The sequence below is a fragment of the Hesperophylax consimilis genome, chromosome 25 (assembly GCF_061612785.1).
Source record: "Hesperophylax consimilis isolate HC1 chromosome 25, BYU_Hcon_1.0, whole genome shotgun sequence".
Classification (NCBI taxonomy): domain Eukaryota; kingdom Metazoa; phylum Arthropoda; class Insecta; order Trichoptera; family Limnephilidae; genus Hesperophylax; species Hesperophylax consimilis.
The window spans coordinates 22,955,052-22,979,384 of NC_142860.1; the positions used below are offsets into that span (position 1 = coordinate 22,955,052).

At 33.0% G+C, this 24,333-nt stretch overlaps 1 protein-coding gene across 1 annotated transcript in view; it reads right to left on the reverse strand.

The window, feature by feature from the left end:
* The window catches only part of LOC149411690 (uncharacterized), a 139,190-nt gene extending 115,503 nt beyond the window's left edge, over window positions 1-23,687 (reverse strand). Inside the window, exon 1 of the mRNA XM_089646720.1 lies at window positions 23,126-23,687. Within this exon, the coding sequence (XP_089502846.1) occupies window positions 23,126-23,687 (562 nt within the window). The remainder of the gene's footprint in view (window positions 1-23,125) is intronic.
* Window positions 23,688-24,333: the final 646 nt, after the last annotated feature.

Genomic DNA, 24,333 nt, shown 5'->3' on the forward strand with positions numbered 1-24,333 from the left:
TTAAAAAAGTCATTTTTATTTTTTCTTCAAAGACACAGACTAACGACGGGTTGTTTCGAAGAATTTGAATAATTCTTCAAATTTCAAAGTTAATTTTCAAGTTCTATTATTATTTCAGTTCTTTCAATAACTAGCCTATAATGATATAATAACAAAACGTGAGTAGTACTATCACATAACCAGAAAATGAACGTTGAAATTTGATGGATTTTTGAAGTTTCACAGTTAATTTTCTAGTTCTGTCAAAGATTTCTTTAAGTTCTGTTATTATTTCAGTTCTGTCAAGCAACTAGCCTATAATGATATAATAACAAAACTTCAACCAGACTTTTACAGAACCCGAAAACGAACGTTGAAATTTGATGAGTTGTTCAAATTTCAATGTTGATTTTTAAGCTCGATGAAGGTTCTATACAAGTTTTGCTATATCATTACTGGCCAGTCGTATCACAAAACTTAAGTAATGACAGAAGTTGAATAGAACCTTCACAGAAATTGAAAATAAACTTTTAGATTTGATGAATTATTCAAATTCTGTGAAAAAATCCGTCCTTTCATTCAGGAATAAGTAAATTACTGATTGACTTTTGTAGAAGAGGAGTCTGAAAAACTGTTCAAAATTGTCACTTCAAATTATTCATAGTTACCTAGTAATAAAATAGTAGACGAATTTAATAAAAAATTGCAAATTTTGTGATTTTCACGAGTATTTGATTCCTTAGAGCAGGGTAAGTGAAGCTGGGAACTAATGTCGACCCGACAACATATAATGATACTTGTACATACATATTTAATTATAAAAAAATATAAAGTTTTTTACACGATTTTGAAAAATTGTTGCTTTTTGTTGAAATTATAAACCTTAAGGCCCCAAAGAAAGTGTTCAAAGATGGTTTGAAAGGGAGATATGTAAATACGAATCTTAGAGTGAGCGCGGTAATATTAAAAAACGATGATAATTAAGCGAACATTATGAAATATTGAATAAAACACGACTCGTTTGAAAAAGAGCAAAAATCTCTCGACAAATGCTTCAGTTGCATTTAAAGATACACTTTGAATTTTTTCATGCTTTTAAAATTTCAAATAACAGAACTAAACGTATTTTTAATAATTTTCGGAGCTTTGCAATGTTTTTCTATCGAGGGAATTTCAAATAATTAATGTTTCGGCATCACAACTGTATTGATATTTATCTTCAAAAATAACATTTATTTTTTTGAGAACTAAAAAACTACAAGAGTTAAAAAGAGACTTCTTATAAATCGGTAGAAATTGGGAATGCGGGGGCTTAATATATTACCACTTCTATATACAGCCTCACATTTATCAGGGCTGAGCTACACTGTAACTAGGAAAACTTATGACATTACATAAATCGTGTATTTGATCAAAACCTTGATCAGAAATCATAATATTACTGTAATACGTTTTTGTGCAGTTTGTCATCGCTTTATTCGGATGTAGCTAATTTGTTGCAAAGTTCCTACCGTTCTATTTGCTCATTGCTACTGTTTTTCAGTTTTATAATAATAATAATAACATAACATTTATATAGCGCAGTTTTGTGTTGTTTCACTTCAAGTGCGCTTAACTATAATAGACTTAAAATAAAATTTCCTATTGTGTTCCTTTTAAAAAAAATTAATTACATAATATGAAATAAAGAATAAACGGTTTACACAAAAGCAGAGAATAAAATTTAACAATAACAATGCTATTTTAGTAGAGGATAACAATAAAAGACAGTGACAGTGCACGAAAAATAAGAACTTTAAAATTAAAATATTATATAAAACAGGAAAACATTAAAATATTATATAATAGGTGGACATTAAACATAAAAGTACAATAAGGAGGAAACCGAAACCAAACAATTACCGGAAAACTTCAAAACCTGGCTTTTTATAGTATATTAAAAAAGAAGCTTAGATTCATGAGAATATAAATGATTTTAAATTATTAAATATGATTTTTTGAAAATATAAATGATTATATAAATATAAATGATAATAATAATAATAATAATAATAATAATAATAAATAATATAAATGATTTTAAATTATTAAATATGATTTTTTGAATAATTTTGTTTTTAAAACCCGTTTAAATTCAGCCAAATTTTGTATATTGGTAAGGGCTGGGGGAAGTTTATTCCAAATGAGTGGGCCAGCTTTTGTATTATACCTATGCTTTGTACTGTGATATTATTGGATAATAGTATTTTAACAACTTTGGAAGCGGGTACGGGTACCGCCGCACCGGGAACGATTTAATGCATAACCAACACTTCTGACATATGTCACCCCAAGTGGTTCGCTTCGTTTGGTGACTTGAGCAGAGGTGCCTGGATTCATGGGGTGAGATTTGTCCGGGTCTTGGGCGACAGATGGGTCTGCTGTCCAACTACGTAGGAGTTTGGATCTGGAGAGATTAGTTGGTTGAAACCTTATGATCTCTCCAGCAGGATACTTTGTATCGCAGTTAGAGGGAGGGATTCATACATCCATCCCTCCTGGAAACACAGACTCCCAGATTCCTCCCCAACCTTCATACATTTTTCTTCTATTCCTTTCCTAAAAAGACCCTCCACCCAGCATCCCCAAGAGTGAAATGGGCTCTGAGGGGAATTATTTTCCTCAAGTCCTCTTGTGTGGAGCTAATGTACAATAAAACAAACATATCTTTTTATAAAAGAAAGTTTCTCTCGTCATTGAAAACTGGCAGAATTTTCCTGTCGTGGTCCGTCCATTATACGTATTATTTATCAGCAACGGCGTAAGACTCTCCCAGGAATATACAATTTACTCAAACACCTGCCAGTACTATACTAGGGCAAAACGTAGCGATAAATCGTCACGTAATTGATTGCTTGGTTAAACGTAGTTTCTACGCGATACAAAAAATGATTAAGACCGCATTAAGTACATACGATTCGAATTAGGTTTGTTTTTATAAGCAAGGCCCTTCTTCCACAGGGATACGCAAGTTTCCGATACTGACGTAGTGTACTCACGTCGCAAACTATTTATCGCACACAGTTCATAGACTTCGTTACTGAAACCACAGACCCGCATTGCAACCAATCATTTTTGAATTCTCGAAACGTGAAAACTAGAATGTTTTCATAACCGCAATCACAACCAAATAATTACATTAGCTGTCATTTATAAATCCTGTCAATCTCTATTGACTGTTTTGTTCCCACTGTGGAGAATCACTTATCAACCTTATAAGTTAATTTTTAGATGTGTAATCCCTAAACGCAGAGACCTGAACGGCTTAAAGATAACCATAGATCATTCCGAGTTCAAAAGCCGTTCTGACTAGTCCTGTTATACGTTTGTCATTCTCCACATTAAAGCCTTAGTTTAATGTAAAATTGTAATCTTTTAAATCTGTTAAAATAAAATTATCCTTCTGAAATATAATCGTGTTTATTGGAGTCAAAATATACTTGGATGGTGACGTTATTTGTAGCACAGGTAAGTATTAAATACCCGACGTCCCTAACCTCCATAAATGGTGATCCTCGACGTGATATGGTTATCTTTAAGCCGTTCAGGTCTCTGCGTTTAGGGATTACACATCTAAAAATTAACTAATAAGGTTGATAAGCGACTCTCCACACCACCATTGATCTAAAGCACACACTGTTACAAAATGTTTGACACAAGTGACACCTTGTTCAAAGTCTCGACGACGCGAGACTGGCGTTGCCGACCAGATGTATGGTGGAAGTCGCCAAGTCTACGAAAAATGTTCGGACCTACACATTATCTTACAGGATAAAGATTAATCTAAAAAAAACTCAAAAACCTTATTTCTTCCTCTTTATTTTATTGGATGAATTGTGTTACTTCAAAATATATTAATTAAAAATAATGTATAGTATACTTACGGTACGTTCCAGAGTGGAAGATACTCTCAGTATTGCCCTGGTGTAAGATACTATTCAGAATTGAAACGTTACTTGAGATGGCTTTACCAGATGGGCTCTTGTTTTAAAGGTGAAGTGTGCAAAATTTCATCAATCTCGCTATTAAACTAGAGATTCGTACAAAAAGTCAAACAAACGGAGCGCCGTCCGCCTTGTGTAATATTTATATATAATATAATATTTATAATAGATAGATGTAGGTATTGCATAGGTACCTTATCGGTTAGCCAAAGTTGCGGGGTTTGTAATGCAAAGACGACATAAGACTCTAATAATGGGGATTTGCTCGACGCTCACATTTTAATTATTTCTGATGAACGTATTACTAAAATCTCAAATATTTTTCCAAAAAGGGATCCCTTCGGATGTAAGTTATTTACATTTAAGATTGATAAAAACAGAACCTTACCATTCAAATATTTTATGTAAAACATTTTGATAAATTCGTAAAACGTTTTTGAACTACAAAATTAGCTGTAAGCACCATACTGTATTTCTTCCCGAAACATTTGAGATTTTAGTAATAGGTTTGTCCGATATAATTAAAATAAACCCCAAGGAAAAATCGATTTTCTTGGCCTGCGATGGCAATGTTGACCCTAAGTCCGCCCATTATGCCGGTTGCGCGCCGAATATTGTTTTTATATGATTTCATCACTTATGTCGATAAGATTTCCACTATATTTTAGAGATTCGATAAAGCAAATTCAACGGCTGGTGTGTCCAATACACAAGGACCGCGCGTTGAAAATTTTTGTACACGGCTGCGTCACTTACGTCGTTAAGATTCTGGCTTTATTTTAAGGTATTGTCTCGTCTTCAGGAGATAAAGAGGTCTCAAAAATACGCTGCACGATCGCGTTCAACGACTAAACTATTTTAAAATACCCAAGACGGGACAACTTGGTGTCACAGACAAAATAGACTAGTGTGGATCATATTTACGTGAGATTTATGAACGTAGACGTGGCGGATGGCAACTATAGAAAGGTTTTTTTATAAAGATGCTCATAAATGTGAAATCGAATGCATGGAGAAAAAATTGTACCGCTGATTTATTAAAATCCTGTTAAAAATTTATGGCCAGCCATTTTTGACCGGTCAGTGGCTGAGTTGGCATCGCGTTTAAGTCCCAACCAAGCGTTATGCGTTCAATTCCTCGGCTGGCTAACTCCTCTATCACGACACAAGCAACATTTTCCGTTTACTGTAGCGGTAGTAGGAGATTTTAAAAATTTTCCAGATTATTCGTGACCCGGGAATGTTTTTCTTCCTTTTAAAAAAAACATATTAAAAGATTAGTCCATTCAGAAATTATCGTAACACGTGTACATGCATCTACGTTTTTTCTTATAAATATAATGAGAAAGTGCGACAATATTATAATTCTAATGAACAAGTGTTCCGACATCCTCATAACACATTCGTGTTTTACTGATGGGAAATCCTTCGATTCATTCGATGAAAGCCTGCATTCCCGTTTTTAACTGGAATAAGAATAATTTGCAATATTTCACATCTGTAGGTTTTCTCCGTGAACGTTTGTATACAGTTGAAATTTTTTATGACTTCAGAACGGGTTGTTTCCATGATTCGTTCTTGTAATCAACATCTCAGTTGTGGAAATAATTGCTTTTGTCTTTCCTTCCTCCTGCAACACGAGTCTCTGCAAGATTCAAGTTCCCTCCTTCATTTCTTAAAAAGGACCCTCCTCTTGGCATCCCCAAGGATGACATTGGCTCTCCGGGCTATCTTTATAAAAAAGATTTAATGTTTTTATAATAGTGCAGTTAATATACATAAACAAAAGATTTAATGTTGTTATAATAGTGCAGTTAATGTTAATAAACAAAAGATTTAATGTTGCTATAATAGTGCAGTTAATATTTATAAAAAAAAGATTTTATGTTTTTAAAATATTGCAGTTAATATTGATAAACAAACATTTAATGTTGTGATAATAGTGGAGGTAATATTTATAAACAAAATATTTGTAGTATGTGTAAGTAAAATTAGTAATTGAAAACTATTTTACTGTAGGTACTTATCATTTCATGTAAAAAAGTAATAATTATTTTGAGTTCGGCAAAAAAATTATATTTTTCAAAGATAAATAAATCATTATATCAGAAATATGTATTGACTTTATCTTTTTTCAATTTGCACAACTTTTAATAACAACCACGAAAACACTCGTACATTGATTCGAAAATAATTCAAGATTGTCAAACGCTAAAACGTCTCCCACTGTGTAAATTACATGCATTCTATACCGCTGTAAAACATTATTTTAGTCTATGCAATTTGATTTATTGACTAAGCGTTGCCAAGTTTTGTTTTAACTGGACCACTTTGAATTTTATTTGTTCGTTAAATTAATTGGTACGTTCCGGTTCAAAAAGCGTTTTATTGGTTCAGTAATTATTCTTAAAATGTGAAATCATTGAAATTAATAATTAATTTAGTAATTTCTTACAAATTTATAATTTATGAAGAAAATTTGGTTTTGATTTAAAATAAGGGAAAATTACCAACATGCTTTTATAGAGGCGAGGTCAATGTTCACAGAACTACTTCTTAGTAATGGTTTTACAAAAATTACTGTTCTTCTTCATGGGCTTTCAAACCTGTCAAATTCTACTCATCTATCCTTAAATGTACTAACCTCGTACATCGTCTAAATTCACTTATTTTAAACTACATACATTCAATTCCAGGTAGGGTTCTGTCTGTCCTGCTACTTGAGACTAGAGCAGGCATGCCCAACCTTAGGCCCACATGACGATTTTTCGCGGCCCAAAATGAAGTTTTCAGCTTTCTATGTTTTACATTTTGGTATTAAAACAAAAAAATCGTTCGTATAAATTTATATTTTTTGAATTTATAGCATTATTGTTAATAGACCTCGGACTCTCGATGGGGATGTTGATTTTTATCTTGAAAAGTGCCAAGCGCATGGCTTCACTACAAATTTATCTATGCAATCAATTGCATTGGGTATATTTTTCTGACATGCTTTTAATAAGTGGAGTGTGAGTTCAGATGAAACACATTGGTGCGTGTGTAGTGAATATCGAGAGAGCACGTCGGTTAAACACGTGCCATTTTTTAAATTTTATTTATAATGCGCCAAAGGCAAACAAGTGGATGATGCAGTATTTAAACTAGAATTATAATTCTGAGGAAATATAAAATGCATCACCATTCGTGCAATAAATAAAAACCCCCATCGAGAGTCCGAGCCATATTTGTTATATTTACTATACCGGCAATACAATAGTGGGAGTGAAAGTGATTTTTATTTAAGGTTATTAACAAAATTATGTGCGCTACCCGACTCACAAGACAATATCTGTTCTGAGCCGGGTAGCAGTATAGTTACATATATTTTGTAAACACATCAGGCTTAATGAAAACACAAAAGAATAAAAAAATAATGTAGATGTAAAATATTACATGCATATATGTAATATAAATTTTTTTTATATAAAAGCAAAAATATTGAACAAACTTTAGTGTGAGAGAAAAAATGCAACAAAGAAAAAAAAGGAAAAAAGAGAGAGAGAGAGAAAAAGAGTATGCAATATATGGGAGACACATCAGAACCCGTTTTCGGTGTAAAAATTATATTTACTCAAAAATTATGTTTATTAACACGGACGGTTTGCGAGTAACTTGTTAATATATGAATATATTGAATATAATCTGAGCATTGACCAATTGAGTAATCGTACACTTTTTAAGCAACTGTTTGTATTATTTACTCATGGTAACAGCGATGCCATTCCTACCGAAATTAAAAAAAAACTAATTTTTTTGAAAACCTACCGAATTTACCTAAATTCCACAAATATTCACAAAAATGGACGGAAATTTTAGATTTCTTTGGCCAACCAAAAGATTTGGGTTGGTCACCCCTGGACCAGAGACCCACTCGGTTTGTCGCAAACTATCCACGAATACGTCTCATCAGTCTGCAAAATAAACTACTCTTACCCGGCTTCATAAAGCGAAGCCTGCTTGAGGCATCCCGCTATCCCTGCTGTAAAGCCTTCCTTTAGCTATCTAACATGGTTGAGTAGACACGGCGACTGAGACCCGGCTATTGAGAGACGTAGTTCGTACGGTCATGTGGAATAGATGAGAGGTTTCTTGACTTTATTTGTTAGCATATAACATGTTGATTTTGGGATAGCAAAAATGAAGTTGAAACGTCGTTGAATTCAAAAGCTAACCACTCGAACGATATTTTATAATGTATGGTAAACAATGGATAACATTAAGAATAAAAAATTTCCACTGATGTATCTTAATTTAATAGAGAAAGGGGTCACATTAGCATGTGGGGATGGGATGGTGGGAGGGAAGGGGACGGGATGGATATGGTCTATGTTCAATAATATGTATTGTGTGTTTGTTGTTTTAAGAATTCACTGTATGAAGTGTTAAAAATGGTGAAGCGCTGAGAATGAAATGTGTTTTGTTTTGAATTAGTGTTGCATTGAGGGATGTTTAGTGTGTGGTTTTCTCTGTTTGTCCGATGTGCACTGTTGATTGAATTTATTGAAAAAAATCCGGGCAATCTATCAAAGGGATGGCTATTTTTTGTAAAAATAATACATCTGCGGAATATCCATGAATTTCCAGTGACGACATCTTGAAAAACGCTGCTGACTCCTCATAACAATGAGGACGATAACAACGGAAATCAAGGCATCGTCCCTATCCGTCCTGCCCCACTTCATCCCCTAGTGTCCTCGGGAATATCTCACTCCCCATTAACATTTATTCGAGGGTACTCTCGGGAAACTGGCTAAGGAACGCGGGTGTTTGGGTTCGTTGTGGCCAGGCCGCTCGCAAAGCTCACTCTTGCCGGGACTGCGCCGTGATAGTGGGGTAAACTGTCCTCGATACGCGGCTTGTATATTTTCATGTTTTAAGGCGAAGTCGTGTAATATTTTAAATCGAGCCGTTATCAACAACACTACTTACGTAGATGGCGATAAGGTTTAAATTCCCGCTTAACACCATCCGCCTGTTTTGATTTATGCAAGAAAAAAACATGGCTAAAAAGTGCCTTTTATTTTATTTTGTGGATGTTCAGGCATAAATTTTTATTTTTTTTCCGACCTTTTATAAATAACTTAATTTTCCGCATTATACAATAAAATTATAACCGAAAATGGGTTCGTAAGTAGGAGATTTTGAACTTTAAAGCAGTTTTAATAGGCCTATACATTATTTTTTTCTGGGCTTATAAAAAGACTTATCTAATAATACTCTTTTATTTCAAAGGCCAAGGTGTATTCTAGTCGCAGTATTTAATTAGGATATCTGAAACATTTCTAGGCGACCAAATTTTCAAACCAAAACCACATGATTTTGCATTACAAGTAATGCATCGCCTTAATCATACTAACATCTGTAAATATTGTTTTCTTTCTTTGCTATTTAACTTTAGATGTCAAACCATCATGCGAACACATCTCTGATGTCCTTATTTTGAGTTACTATGAATGTAAGTATGAATACATTATTTCGTAGTAACAATCATGCATGTATGGACATTTAAGAGTATAGAATCGTTTTAAAAATAAATTCGGCTTAAGTAGGTTAAACAATCAGTTTCCTCACACAGTCATTGGCAAAGTGTAGATCCCCTCCAATGTCACGCGTAAAAACTTTTTTTTTCACTGTACGACAGATTATTCATTCAATTACAATATTTACAATCTTCACATATTGACTTCTTAACATCTGAGAAGATAATTATACAAATAAGTCTGCTACTGCTTCCGAAATTTCATTCAACAGAACAATTCCTCGCGTCATGTTATGTTGTGCTAGAACAACTATTCTGCCGTGTGGTAACTTGAACAAGTCGTGGCGACAACTATGACTGTAGTAGACTTATTATTACAAAGCAGATCTTGTTCATAAATAAACACTTTTTTTATTAGATACTTAAGAAAATCAATATATAATTTAAAAAAAACTGATCATAAAACTTAATGACCTTTAAATAAGATACATAGAATGTCTCAGAGACTATATGTCTTAAATTTATCTACTTAAGTCGGTAGTTTTTTTCCAATATCTTGGTTACTAATAATAATAATTAATAATTTATACAGCTCTATTAATTCATCTTCCACTCAAGGTGTGCTTTACTAATAGCTTAAGCCCGCACTACACAAAACATTTACTCAGGTAATCCATTCAAGGTAAGCTCTGGGCCCCGATTCTCGGCAAAGTCATTCCACTCGAACAATGACTTTTGACGTTCGGCGTATGTAAGTATGTACCTTCGACGAGACTCAAAAATAAGAACGTCGACCAATGTATGTACTTTACTAAAGCAATTGTGAGCGGCCTGAATTGGAGAATTGATACCCTGGGCTTACTTAAAATCACCCAGAATTCTGTCCCGCTATATTATGATAAGCAACCTAACTTTCGCACATTGAATTGAATAATAATATTATTCAAACTGTGCATAGTCGTGAATTTATAATGGATATTGTAAATATTGGGATAGGTAACTTACCAGATAAAAACGATAAATTAACAAAACAAACAAAAATAGTGATGCTTCAATATTGACTGGAAATAACGAGAACAAACACCATTATTTTTTCCAAACAAACATTGAATTAAAATGAAACATTCAAAATAATAACTTACTTGTATTGCTAACCAAACGAAATAGGTTTAATATTTACGGATACCGCGGGTTATTTGAGAAACTGCTGACAGACCATTTTACTACAAAATTTAAATTTGTCTTACAAATACTCAACAAAACTGATATTTTTTTTTAATTTAAGTAAAATGTATAAACAAATATTAAGTGGGTGATAGTTTATATATATTGTAAATAAAATTACGATATTATACAAGGTGTCCGGGGGTAAAGTGCGCTTACTTCGGGGGGTGATTCTACATGATAGTGCATGTAAAAAAGATGAAAATAACTTTATTCGAAATTCCAAAGTTTTAAGGTAGTTTTTAGGTAAAAAAGTTGAAATGTTTGCATGGGAAAATAAATATTCCCGGACACCTGTATAAGACATAAAATAAATCGATTTTGAGTGAATTTAGAGGTAACTTTTACATTTATAATAATGAAAAAAGCGTTGTTTTTAGTAGAAATTTAAATTTATTCACGACAAATTTATTTTTCAACTTAAATCGGTGGTTAGTACTTTAAATTTACGCCCATCAAAATGTTTTTTTTTTAAAAATATAATTTTATTTGACATTTCATCATATTTACATGTTGAAATTATCTTCTTTTACTATTTGTAAAGAAAAATATTTCTTGATTTTTTCAAATCAAGAGATATTTTTTTTGTTTTGTTAATGTTACTCAGGAGGAACTTTGGTATTGAAAGGGTTAAATGAATCAAGTTTTATCCGTAATGAGTAAATGATTCTTATTCCATGGTTGAAGAAATTTCGCACACTTTTTCATGTGAAAACGCACAAGAGTCCCAACTGCTCTTAACCGTCTGGATACAGTGAAACTATGGAATCCCCTATTGGGGTATGTTGTAAGGCTGAAAGTAGTGGGAAGGGAAGTAGACGGGGAAGTGCAAGGTGGGGAAGTACCTGGCTATTCAGATCTGGTACCAGACACGGCCAAAGACATTAAAAGCAACGTTTTAATTCTTACACCAGGGCGATACTGAGAGCATGTTCTACTCTGGAAAGTGCTGCAAATATACTATATATTATTTTAAATGAGTAATTTGTGAAATAACACAAATTAATCAAATAAATAAACTTGCGATCTTAAGCTTGCTAGTCGACAGTCTAACTCCTTGACCATAGAAGCCGTCTTAAGACTTTGACCTTCAAAAGAAGATGAAGGTCGCTGTCTAAGTCTAAATTCGATAAACTCTGTAAAATACGGGCATCGCCGGGAAATTTAGCTAGAATGTTGAACAAAAAATTGTTTCCACACGCGTTCATTCTAAAAGCCATACTCCCGAATATAAAAAGCTTTCTGCGCAGCGTTCCTTTCGCAATTACCGAGCACTACGTTCGATAAGTATCGATCTGATCCTTTATCCGAGTTTTCAACAGTGCTGTGGATTTCCCACGGGTTGGCGTTACCAACTTCACTTACCACCCACCTATGCCATGCAGCTCGTTTTGCTGAGAGGAGGCCCGAACGATAGGGGTCACGGAAAGCCCTAACACCTGCCTTAAGGTGAAGCTAAATGCTAAATCATTATTTTGATTAATATTTATAACGAATCGGTGTACATTATGAGGTGACCGGATAAATTATCACAATGATAATTCATCACATCTTTAAAAAGTTATATAAAGTGATGGAAAGGGATGAAACAAAAACTTTATTAACTGGGTTAAGTAGGTTAGGTTAGGTTAGGTTAATTTTTTTTTGTTCATGTTTTCTAATGACTTTATATCACTTTTTAAAAATGTGTTGAATTGTCACAGTGTTGAGTTATCATTGAACAACATTATGAATACCGACAAATATGCTTCAGATAAATTGAAGGTTTTCCTATCGTTTCGCTTGAGTAGAATACAAATAAAAAAATATAAATGTATTTAAAGTTTTAAAAACAATTTTTTTTCAATATTGAAACGCAAAAAGGAAAAAAAAAACTGTATTATAGTTAAGATTATCTATGACAGTTTCCATTGATTAACTTTTTTGCTTTCTTATAAAATTATTTACAAAATAAATATAAACAACTTTTGTGCTTCAAATCAAACGTTTCTAGACTCCGTTTTTCAAGCGATTATTTATACATTCGTGACAATATAAGGCTTACCAAGAATATAAACATTTTTGGCTTGTAGCTTCCTCTTAAGTGCAGCCGCTTCTTAAGTTCATACGAGCATACATCCCGCCTAACCACCACCAGGCCCCTATAGGCTCTCTTTATTATTTTATAAATTTTAATAGATTTCAATTTGGCAAATTTCTCAACTATCATACTAGGCTAGGCTAGTCGAACATAATTTATGTAAGAACAGCAAAATAATATTTTGTAGAACAAATAATAAAACATAAGGGAAAAATACAAATTACGGTAAATCAAAAAATACATATTATTATAGAAACCATATTAAAGATTAAACTGATTAATATAAAGATTTTTTTTTCATTAACACTGGTAAGTCGTGGTACGTACATACTTATCTAGAGATGTACCTGGTATGATTTAAGATTTTCACGGCCAAAAGTATTAAAGTGATTGGTTTTTGGAGTATTATGCCGTGTTGCGCTACCTCATTCTTTAGCCAATGTTTTGGACAGCATTGCAGTCTACATCATAAGGGCAAATGTGTAATCAAATTGATATCACGATTCAATACAATTCAATTCTGTTTATTCATTTCAAAAACATTACAAAATTGTTAATTTCAAGGCGTTTTAAAAATATTTATGTAGTAAGAATTCTTAGATTAATATTGACAGTTTGTATATCAACTATACAAGTAATAATAGAGCTTGCCTTTTAAAGGAAGCTTCATTGATGCTTAAAATGTCAATATCCGAATTGATTCTGTTCAACATCAAGATTGCTCTCCCCACAGGCATGACCATTGGCAAGTTAGTTCTGCAGGCCGGGAGATAAAAAGTCTATGTTGTCGGTGACGTAGATAACCATCAGGAACATAGAAATGAATGCTCTCCATGATGAGCGATTTTTCAAACCATCTACGATCAGTCTAAAGAAATGTGTAGCAATGCGCACATCTCTCATGACCCGTAGATAGTTCATTCCAAGCATTCCCAAAAGAAAGTCAGTGGGATAGAGCCACGGGTAGTAGCCATACTCCCTCATGCAGAGAAATCTCAAGAATTTCTTCTGAACTCTCTCCAACATGAGAAAATACTTTACCTGGTGTGGAATCCAAATCACCGACCCACTTTCAAGTCTACTCCTTACTAAGGAATTAAATAAAACTATAAGCACCCGGTTATCTCTAAAATTCCTTGCAGTGCGTAGAACAAAGCCCAGAATTCTCAGTGAAGTGCTACATGCCGTCTCAATATGAGCATGAAATGTCTGCCTACTATCAAACATGATTCCAAAATCCTTCTTGTCGAGACACGTTTTAAACTTCGAGCGTCCATTGTATACTGGTAATACCAGGTATGAATCGCGTAGTGAATGACAAAATTAAACATTAAGGACGGGTTGTTTCGGAGAATTTGAACAATTCTTCAAATTTCAAATTAAATTTTCCAGTTCTGTGAAAGATTTTTTCGAGTTCTGTTATTATTTTAGTTCTGTCATGCAACTAGCCTATGATGATATAATAACAGAACTTGAATAAGACTTTCACAGTACCCAGAAATGAACGTTGAAATTTGATGAATTGTTCAATTTCTCCGAAACAACCCGTCCTTAGAAACATTAAACTCAATCCGATTTATTTTACTCCATTCAACAATTCTATCAATGTCTGACTGGAGTTGATTGTAGTCTTCTAAAGTTAGTATTTCTAAGAAAAGTTTTAAGTTATCAGCAAAGAGAAAAATCCTAGAATGCAGAATTAATTATCAAATATCGTTTATAAATATGGAAAAGAAAAAAGGGCCTAAATTACTGCCTTGGGGCACCCCCGATCGTACAAAGAAATGTATAGATTGGAATAGTCCGTGAGACACAAACTGCTTTCTGTCTGCAAGATAGACAGCAAAAAGTAAGTAGTCTTATGGAGAATCCTATTGTAGCCAGTTTATTGAGTAAAACGTCGTAATTAACAGTATCGAAGGCCTTTGAAAAATCATTGTATGAACAATCTACTTGATGGCCTTTGTCTAGTGATTTTAATACTGTATCCGTAAAAACCAATAGGATGGTTTCTGTCAATTAACCTTTTCTAAATTCATGCTGTTTAGAAATTAAAAACGGTTCAACTTGTGGTAGTGTGAATTTATGAAGAATCGATTCGAACAATTTAGCCGGTGCAGATAGTATTGCAACCGGTCTGAAATTTTTCACAGAAGTCTTTATGCCGCTTTTATGAATCGGACAAATTTTTGATATTTCCCACAAATCAGGAAATACACCAGTTTCTATGGAAAGGTTAAATAAGAAGCTTAGCGGCAGTTTTAAAATTCGGCACAACCTTTTATGAATAATACCGGAAGAAAATCTGGACAAAGTGGATGTGTATTTTTCAGTTTCAAAATGGAAGATTCGATATTATGCGTGACAGCTGTATCGCATTCCGAAGGTATTAACAAAACTGATTTTACTATCATCAAACTGCAGTGTGTTAATGCCTTCGGAAGGCAATACAGCTGTTAAGAGCAATGGTAAAAAAAAATATTTACAAAATTTTAAAATATAAATTGGATAGAGTTCTACGAATTAAAGACAATAACAATTATAAATAAACTACAAATGAACCATACTTAAAATGAGAACCCCCTATACCATAATGCTCTATCTACTAATTTAAATCATTTTTTTATTAATTATTTACAAAAACTGTGGGCGGTAAGAAGTTTAGGATACCTCCTTATCGATGGCATATAACGCATTCAAAATAAATTTATGAAATATCATACATGAAAATTCACTAATTAATCTTTGCCTTATTTAAATTTATACTCAAAATTTTAAACCATAACCTACTAAACATTTGTTTCTTATTAATTTTTAAATACATTTAAGACGTACACGACATGCAACGCTATTCTTCACGCTTAATTACAACACAAATGCAGCATTTGATTCGCCAAATTAATCATGCTCTTCATACCTTCAATTATATTCGTTTAGACGAATATAATTGAACTCTAACATTGACATTTTTTCGGATTCACTGCCCATATTTAAAAAGAACACCATGTCAATAATATAAACTATACCATTCACATACATATATTATACATGCACTCACACATACAAAAATTACAGTACACAACATACGTCACCCGGTAATTACTACATGCCACATGAAAGAAAACACATCATAGGTACACACTATGATATATTTAATACCTATAAATTGTTTCAACACTGTATTACAGAGACTGCAACCAATTTACTGTTTTCGTTCTATAATACATAGTGCGTTTTATGTTCCTGGTCGATTTTTTTGGTCGTCATTTTAGTTTTGTATGACGTTTATCAGTTTGCTTTTGAAAGTCATAGAGAGAGTGTCAAAAACAATTTATTAAGGGGCATCTAACGCTGCAACAACGTGTTGAAATTACTAAAATTTTTATTTAAAAAATTGTTCAATTTTGGACCTCAGAGACTAGCCCCCATTATTCCCTAATTTGACCCCTCTCGATTTCTTCTTAATAAACCAATCTTGATACTTAATGACAACATTCCGGTCGGTTGCGGAGTTGACATCGCGTTTGGGTGCTACCTAGGCGTCGTACGTTCAATTCGTCGGCTGGCTAAATCCTCCATCACAACACAGGTAACATTTTCAGCTTACTGTGGTGTTAGTAGGAGATTTTAAAATATTGTCTGGTTATTTGTATCCCGGGAATGTTTTACTTTCTTTTAAAGAAAAAAATATTCGAAATGAAAAGCTGAAATAACGCCAGAAGTGGAATTTTTATGAAAAATGTACTTAAAATAACTTGCCTTTGCACCACGGCCAGAGGTGGCCACTTGACTGACATCGTATTCCATACACCATATCATCAATCAATAAAATATGAAATTGTATTTCATTTAAAAGTTATAAACATCGACCTGGAACATAAAAGCATCCTGTACAAAATAAATAACAAATACCTCACCTGTGAAAAAAAAGGAATTGGATTCATATACCAGCCGTTTGTTATAAAACATTTGTTTGCTATTACGACCTATGATGTATGTCAAATGATCTATCTACAGATCAGTAATGAAGACCGATCTTATCTCAGGCATTGATTCAACCCTTAGCCGATAGCCCTTTATGGTAATTGATGGCCGGTGATTGTACGAGGTTAGACTATCGCTTAGGTGGGTCGGGAGGGGTAGGTAATTTTGGGGGTGACATGTGAGGCCCATCTGTCTGGCAATGTGTACCCTTGAGATAAACGCATCAGCTATTTGTCTGTTACCAAATCACCCCTTCTGCGGTTAAGGGATGAACTTAGATTATTTTCGTTATTGTAGAGAATGTTAAAAATAAACGAATCAAAAATTCTAATTTCGGTTGTACCTGTGTCCTGCGTAATTCTGGTTCAATGAACTCTGGACCTCAGATTCGCTGTGAACTCAAGTGTCAGTATAAAATGATTGTTTTGAGAATTCAGGCAAGCGATAAAGTACCAAAGGTAATATTATATTTTTACGAGAAAATTATTTTAACCATACATTTGAAATTTATATTTTTTTGGTCAAAAATCTTGATAAATTAAGACAAATTTACATTACAAGATGTTTGGCTAACATGAAATAATTATCTATTCTACAAGCTAATGCTTCTCTCGAAAAGTAGTATTAAATATTGTCATTGTAATTGTAAACCTTACTAGTAGATTAATGAAAGTCGTAGATAGTACCAGAATAAATTGTTTTGGTGAGACACCACTGGGCAGAATTGAAACTATTCTAGAAATTTATTCCATTTTATTTAGTATTTAGTGACAAAATCTAAATAGTCAGGAATTTTACAACTATTCTCGTTCACATTTTATTTATCTTTCGATTCTTTCAGGCTTATAAAAAACAATTGGGGTTGCCATAGGCCCACCGGCTCCGAGCAGACGGGGCCTTCACGCCGCATAAATATACAATCAAACAAAAATGGATTCTTTCAATTATCGTCCTGGAGAGGGAACACAATTCAAAATTGAAAAGCTGCTTGAAATGCCGATTTGGCCGTGTTTGGTGAAAATATCTGAGTATCAAGCATTTTATGCTACCCATAATATTATTACCCATAACCGCCTCCCAAAATGAAAATTTGTGTAACTAAAATTACCGGTTAACTAACTGACCCTGTTAACTATTTTATGCTACATTTAAAGTACGGAAATTGCAAGAGAATGAATAGAATAATATTATAATACTATGGCTAGTACAGATTTAAGTGTTTCATAATAGTAGTATTAAAACTGCTAACCGAACAACAACTACGAGGAATCTCATTAATTAAGCGCAGCAAGAATCTAATTATTTCGCTCGGTTAATGCTAGAATAATTTAACCGTAGTCATAATAATATGCATGGAGCAAACTACATACAATGTTTAGAGAGGTGCAAATAACTATGGGTAACGGAGCGGAAAATTGATAAAAGGGGAGGGAGACTAAACAGTATAATAATATTAGACAACTTTTATAGCGCCGCTTTTGTGAGATATTACCTCAGGGGCGCTTTACAGTTGATGCAGGTACCTACTACAAAAAATATAAATACTACCAAAATAAAGGGAAGTTAAGTAAATTAAAATGAAGAACAGGAACAGGTGACATGAAGATAGAAGATGGAGACTCAGCAGCAAGAATCCTGGGTGGTGAAGAAACTGGACCAGCTGCTGCAGCAAGAGAATCAACTAATAGTGCCAACCCGAGGTTCGTCATCCATCCAGGTATCTGCTGCTAATAAAGCGCTGATACAATATCCTCACATAGATACCAGACCTTGGCAGCACCACTGTGACGTTCAACAAAGATAGAAGATGGAGCCTCTGCAGCAGTCTATCGCGTCCACCAACTTTAGAAGCACGAGGTTCATCATCCGTCCAGGTATATGTCTGCTGCTAATAAAGTGCTGACACAATATTCTCACATAGATAACAGACCTTGGCAGCACCGCTGTGATGTTCGACGAAGATAGAAGATGGAGACAATGCAGCAAGAATCCTAGGTGGACATGATTTAATCATTGAAGACATTATTAGCGACTCTTAAACGATAATCTTTAACCGAAAAATCACAAAAAGATTCTGTCGCATCTATGAAATGAACCAAGCCTTGTCGGGGCTTTACTCTACCACTAAGATAATTCGACCCCATTCCATTTGGTCATGTTTCAAATGTATCATACTTTGACTAAAAACTACCAACAACATCTTAATTTAATGATGATTGAAAGATTCTTCCCGAATTAAATGCAATCAAGAAAGTTTCTTGGATAAACATCTTTTAGCAACAAAAAAAATCAATTAAAGAACCAATGACCCTAATATAACATTAATCAATAAAGTAAGGAAAATTATTTATTCCCCGCTTCTAAGTATTTTCATAAAACCTTAACAATATAACATATTTACATGAAATAATAGCTGCTACATCATTATTAAACAATTAAGATACCATTAATGTGGGGAAAACAGACTACAAAATACCACCAAAGAATATGAAATCTATTGTCACAATTATTTTATCATTAAACCGGTTTAACCGGTAATAAATCATTTTAAATTGGGAGGGGGTAAAATAGAATCATATAAATAAATCGTCTAAACGTGGCTAAACCACAGTTTGAAAATGGCCTTGAAAGCCGAAACAGCTGTAACAATAACAAAGAAAAAAAATACTTGCAGAACTTATATTATTTAATTTGATTTTAATTAAATTTAAAAAAAAACAATAAATAAATCTATTTAAAAAAAAATTTAATGTTCGACATCTATTGAATTTTTTGCAAGTCTAGGATGAATGTTTTGAAGAAAATGTACTGTCATAAAGTATAAATTATTAAAGCATAAAGTTTTTATAGTTTTAAATATTTGTTTCTATTCTCATGCAGTTTGATGGTAAATAGACAATAAAAACATGAAATATTGTGGTGGTTTGTAAGAATCTAAGGAGATTACTTTATGTTAATTATCAAGTAGTTGTGTTTTGTGAAAGCCTCACTTGGACAACCTGCTTTGAAGTTATTTCGCGTGTTTTAGAAGTGTTATGGTAGCCCCAGTGATAAGTAGTACGTGACGTCATCGAAGATCGTCTTAAAATGATCTTATAAAAATCTTCGCGTCTTTTGTGAAACCAAAAGATATTATAATGTTGATGTGGCATACGATCTCTCTCTGAGACTAATATATTGTATATTAGGTTAGTGAAAGTAAAAAAATATATCATAATAGTATATGGACATAGTAACAATGTAGTTACAATTTAGTGAAAATAAGAAAGGATGCTACTTGAAGCGAACTTATTGGAGCATTTAAAATGAAAAGTATAGTAAAAGAAAAAAAATATTTAGGTGATAAAATATATAAAAGACAAAATATGTAGGTAATGAAATATATAGATGATAAAATAAATACGTGATAAAATATAAAGATGATAAAATATGTAGGTGATAAAATATATAGGTGATAAAATATGTAGGTTAAAAAATATTGAGTTGATAAAATATATAGATGATAAAATATGTATATGAAAAATCTATAGGTGATCAAATATATGTAGTTGATGAATTATGCAAGTGATAAAATATATAGATTATAGAATATATAGGTGATAAAATATGTAGGTGATAAAATATATGTAGATGATAAAATATGTAGGTTAAAAATATATAGCTGATAAAATATGTAGATGCTAAAATATGTATGTGAAAAATCTATAGGTGATAAAGTACGAAATTGATTATAATGTAACCCTTTGGCATGAAAACTCATAAGGATTCTAGGATTGTTTTTATTTTTATTTTTAATTGGACGACCGATTATTTATCCAGTTACAGTACAATCGTCTCATTCTGACACTCACTTTTGGAAGATAGTTATGCGAAGATATTAAGACTATTTATAGAGGAATTAAATACATCCACCGTTTCAGATATTTTTTTAAGTAGCATCATCCCTCGTGTCACGCTTTGTACTACTAGAAAATCAGTTATGCCGTGTGATATCTTGAACAATAAGTCATGGCAACGACTGCGGCTGAAGTTTTGTAGCACGGAAGAGCCATAGTATATCAAAAAGAATGAACTATCAAAGAGTTATGAGTTATATTATTTAGGTGTAAAGTTATTATACAGTTATATGTTTCCAGGCTAAATCAATTTTTTGCCTCAAGAAAGTCTATATACGGTGCATTAAACTCAGATAAGTTCCTCCCATATATACGTATCTGAGAAATATGTAGCCGGGACGAGTCAACGCTACCGGAGATAGGAAAACACTCTTGTCCAGGCCGTCGCCCAGTGGCAGGGTGCGCCCCTACACAATAGATGGAGAATTACCCTCAAGCTACCGCAGTACAAGTGCTAAATATGTTTACCATTTTTTTTTTTTTTATTGTATTATCATGTAATTTATTTAGATGTATTTTTATTCATGGCAGACAGAGTATTGCACTCACTGCTCTGCTCAACTGAAATAAACAAACATTAATGTTATTATTATATATACCCGACGTAAAAGTTGTTAAAACTGAATATAAACTTGTCAGAATGTGAAATATTTTCCACAACCCTTAAGTATAAAAGGGTAGAACGATGCCTGCAGAAATGTTACATGTTTATTCGGAAGGCCAAGTGACATATCTGAGTCGTGGTCCAACTCGAGTGGGGATGAAATGCTGAAAAGTCTCATTTTACTTTTTAGGGTCGTCTCGCACCATGCTCCTTTAAATAATATATAAGGGACCCACCCTTAGCAAAATGAAGGGAAAATAAAAGTTCTCGAAAAAGGTAATTCTAGCTCAAAAAAAAACTACATCATCGGTTGGACTGTCAGTTAGAAAAATGACGGTTTTATAAATAATGTCCGTAAGCTAAGGTCCGTTAAAACGTATTTTTTTATAAATCGTTAAAAAGCTCTACAAAGTACCTATGACAAATAATGTATTTTCGGTTTTAACCCTTCAGCGTTTGAGGGCCATATATGACCGGGTGTCCATATTTGATAAAAGTATTTTTATCTTTTTTTCTATGATGCGGAAACACTTAGATTTTAAATTTTTAAAAAAACTTCCATGTTTGTCTTAAATATTTACACTAGAATTTATTGATAAAATCCTAAAAATAACAACTCCTTAAGTAACAATTAAACTTAAAAAATATTTTTTATTATATAAACGAGATAAAAGTGATGGTGCAGTTTTCTTCTAGATTTCCCAACACGAACGTGTTTTCGAAATATCGAGTTAACTCAATTTTTTCTATGATTGGAGTAAAAATGAGGTTAGCGTTTGAGACAAAATTTTTCAAGTTTGATACTAAAATTTTATTATTTAGAAATAGCAATGTATATTTTAAATGCATACACCTGAAATAATATTTTATTTTCTTCTTATCTAGTTTCTAAAATATTATTTTTTGTTTACGGAAAATTAAAATAAACTAAATGTATATAGCGCATTTTATAAACACAGATAACACTGAAATTTGTACAAAAGCGATTAATGTACTGAAGGGTTAATATACAAGTACCTCCTTATTGGTTAAGAAAGTTATCTTGTAATTATCGCAGGTCTCCAATTCTTCGGAATCCTATTTTTCAATGAAAATGAATAGATGCGTATTTTATTAATAGAAGTTGAATTGTCATAAATAAAATGAGACAAAATGTTAAGAATTATTAATGATTTCAAGTCAACCAGAAAAGTTATCAATAGTATTTTTAATGATTTTTTAGAGTTGAAAACAATAAAGATTTTTTTATTTTTTGTTATTAATAGTATTTAAAAATGTAAAAACATTTTTTTTTTGTTTGAGGATAGAAAAATTTTCATGAAATAATAATTCAGAGTAATACGTTTATGTGACCATGTGTATCCCGTGAGTGCCAACAATAGTTGAATGATAGTTATGTATAAAAACATTAAAATGATTACAGAACTTTATAACAATGATCAGAAGTAGAAAAAAGATATTTAAATCTTTTATGCAGTTTTAACAGTATCCATAATCTGTGAACATAATATACCATTTTTGAGACTAAGAAAAACAAAACTAAATGGAGTCTTATAATTTATCACATCATGGGAAAAAATTATTCTGCCGAATATGGAAATGTCTGTTAATATTTTGAAAATTTCACTGCACTTTTAGTCTTAAAAACACTACTAATATAAGTATAGCGCCAATTTACATAAATGACGTAGACATTGGAACACTTCGAAATACTTTTACATGCTTGCTGTAAACTAACAAATAAATAAATTTAACAATGGGTTCTATCGAGTGCAAGGCGTACTGGATAGATAAATACACAAACATACTAGAACACTTGATGAATTCACTTATTTAAAATATTCCAAGACTCACCCATAAGATGCAGCGCCACAGCAGGCGGCATGACACAGATCCCCACCAGCCAATCTGCAACAGCCAAACTTGTGACGAAGCAATTAGTCACAGTCCTCAGTCTTCTGGTGGTCAACACTGCCAAGATGACCAAAGTGTTGCCGATGACTGTCACTACAATCAGGATACAAAACAGGCCAACAAGGCTCACATCTCGAAAAGCCAAGGTCCCGAAAGATTCATCATCAAAACGGTTGATGGTCACGTTCAAACCAATATCATGAGACGTAGAATTATCAAAAATTTCTGGTCTTGTACTGTAAGTAGTTGTCGAAAAGTTAAAAAGGGAGGATGCAAAGTCTTTTGGACTATATATGCCATCTTCCACATTGTAGACGGTGTCTTCTGGGATGTACAGTGTGTCTTCTATTGGCAGTTTTTGGTTGTCTAGTTGGTGTATTGATGCTGGTGGTTGGTGGACGTTATCATTAGTGTTGAAGTAGCCCTCATCAAGTTCTGCAATCTCTCTTGATAATGAGAAAAGGTCTTCTTGAGGAAGGTCTTCCTTGTCGGTGGGATCCATCCCGATTGCTTTTGAGAGTCAATGATCATTTCCTGCAACAAAGAAATAATACGTTAAAAATATTTAATATTTTGGTCATTCTTTTTCAGTAACTCAACATAGGACGCCACCTGAAAAATATTTAGAGATAATAAAAAAAGGAGAAGAAGGAGTGGACATGGGTTTTGAAGAGATTCATGCTGGAGGAGTGAGGAAACACAGTAGTAGAAATGACCCGTTCTCAAGTATCATCAAACGGACCGCCCATTTCTGCATAGAGTTAAGAGTTTTTTTGGGAATTTGGGGCTCCAGAACAGAGGTGACTGTAAAATTCAACAGTGGGGTGCACTTTCAATTTGTACAAGGTCAGCAGTTGTGTACGATTAAAGTATATGTGGGTCCTCTATAGTAGGCCCAGCTTCTGGGAGGCTAACTTGACTCGGGCTTCGATAGAGCCCCCGTGCCTGGTTACTTACAGTGTTGTTAGATAGATAGAGAAGATTGCTTTTGTTGAAGGAATCATCATTCCTTTTTTATGACACAGTATAAGAGTTCTAGTTTGACTGACGATAGTGGAAATAAAGAAAATCTCTATTTGGGGAATGTTGAAATTCTGAAGTTGTACATATATGGGAAAGAAAAGTAGAAGAGGATGTTTTGAAATGCA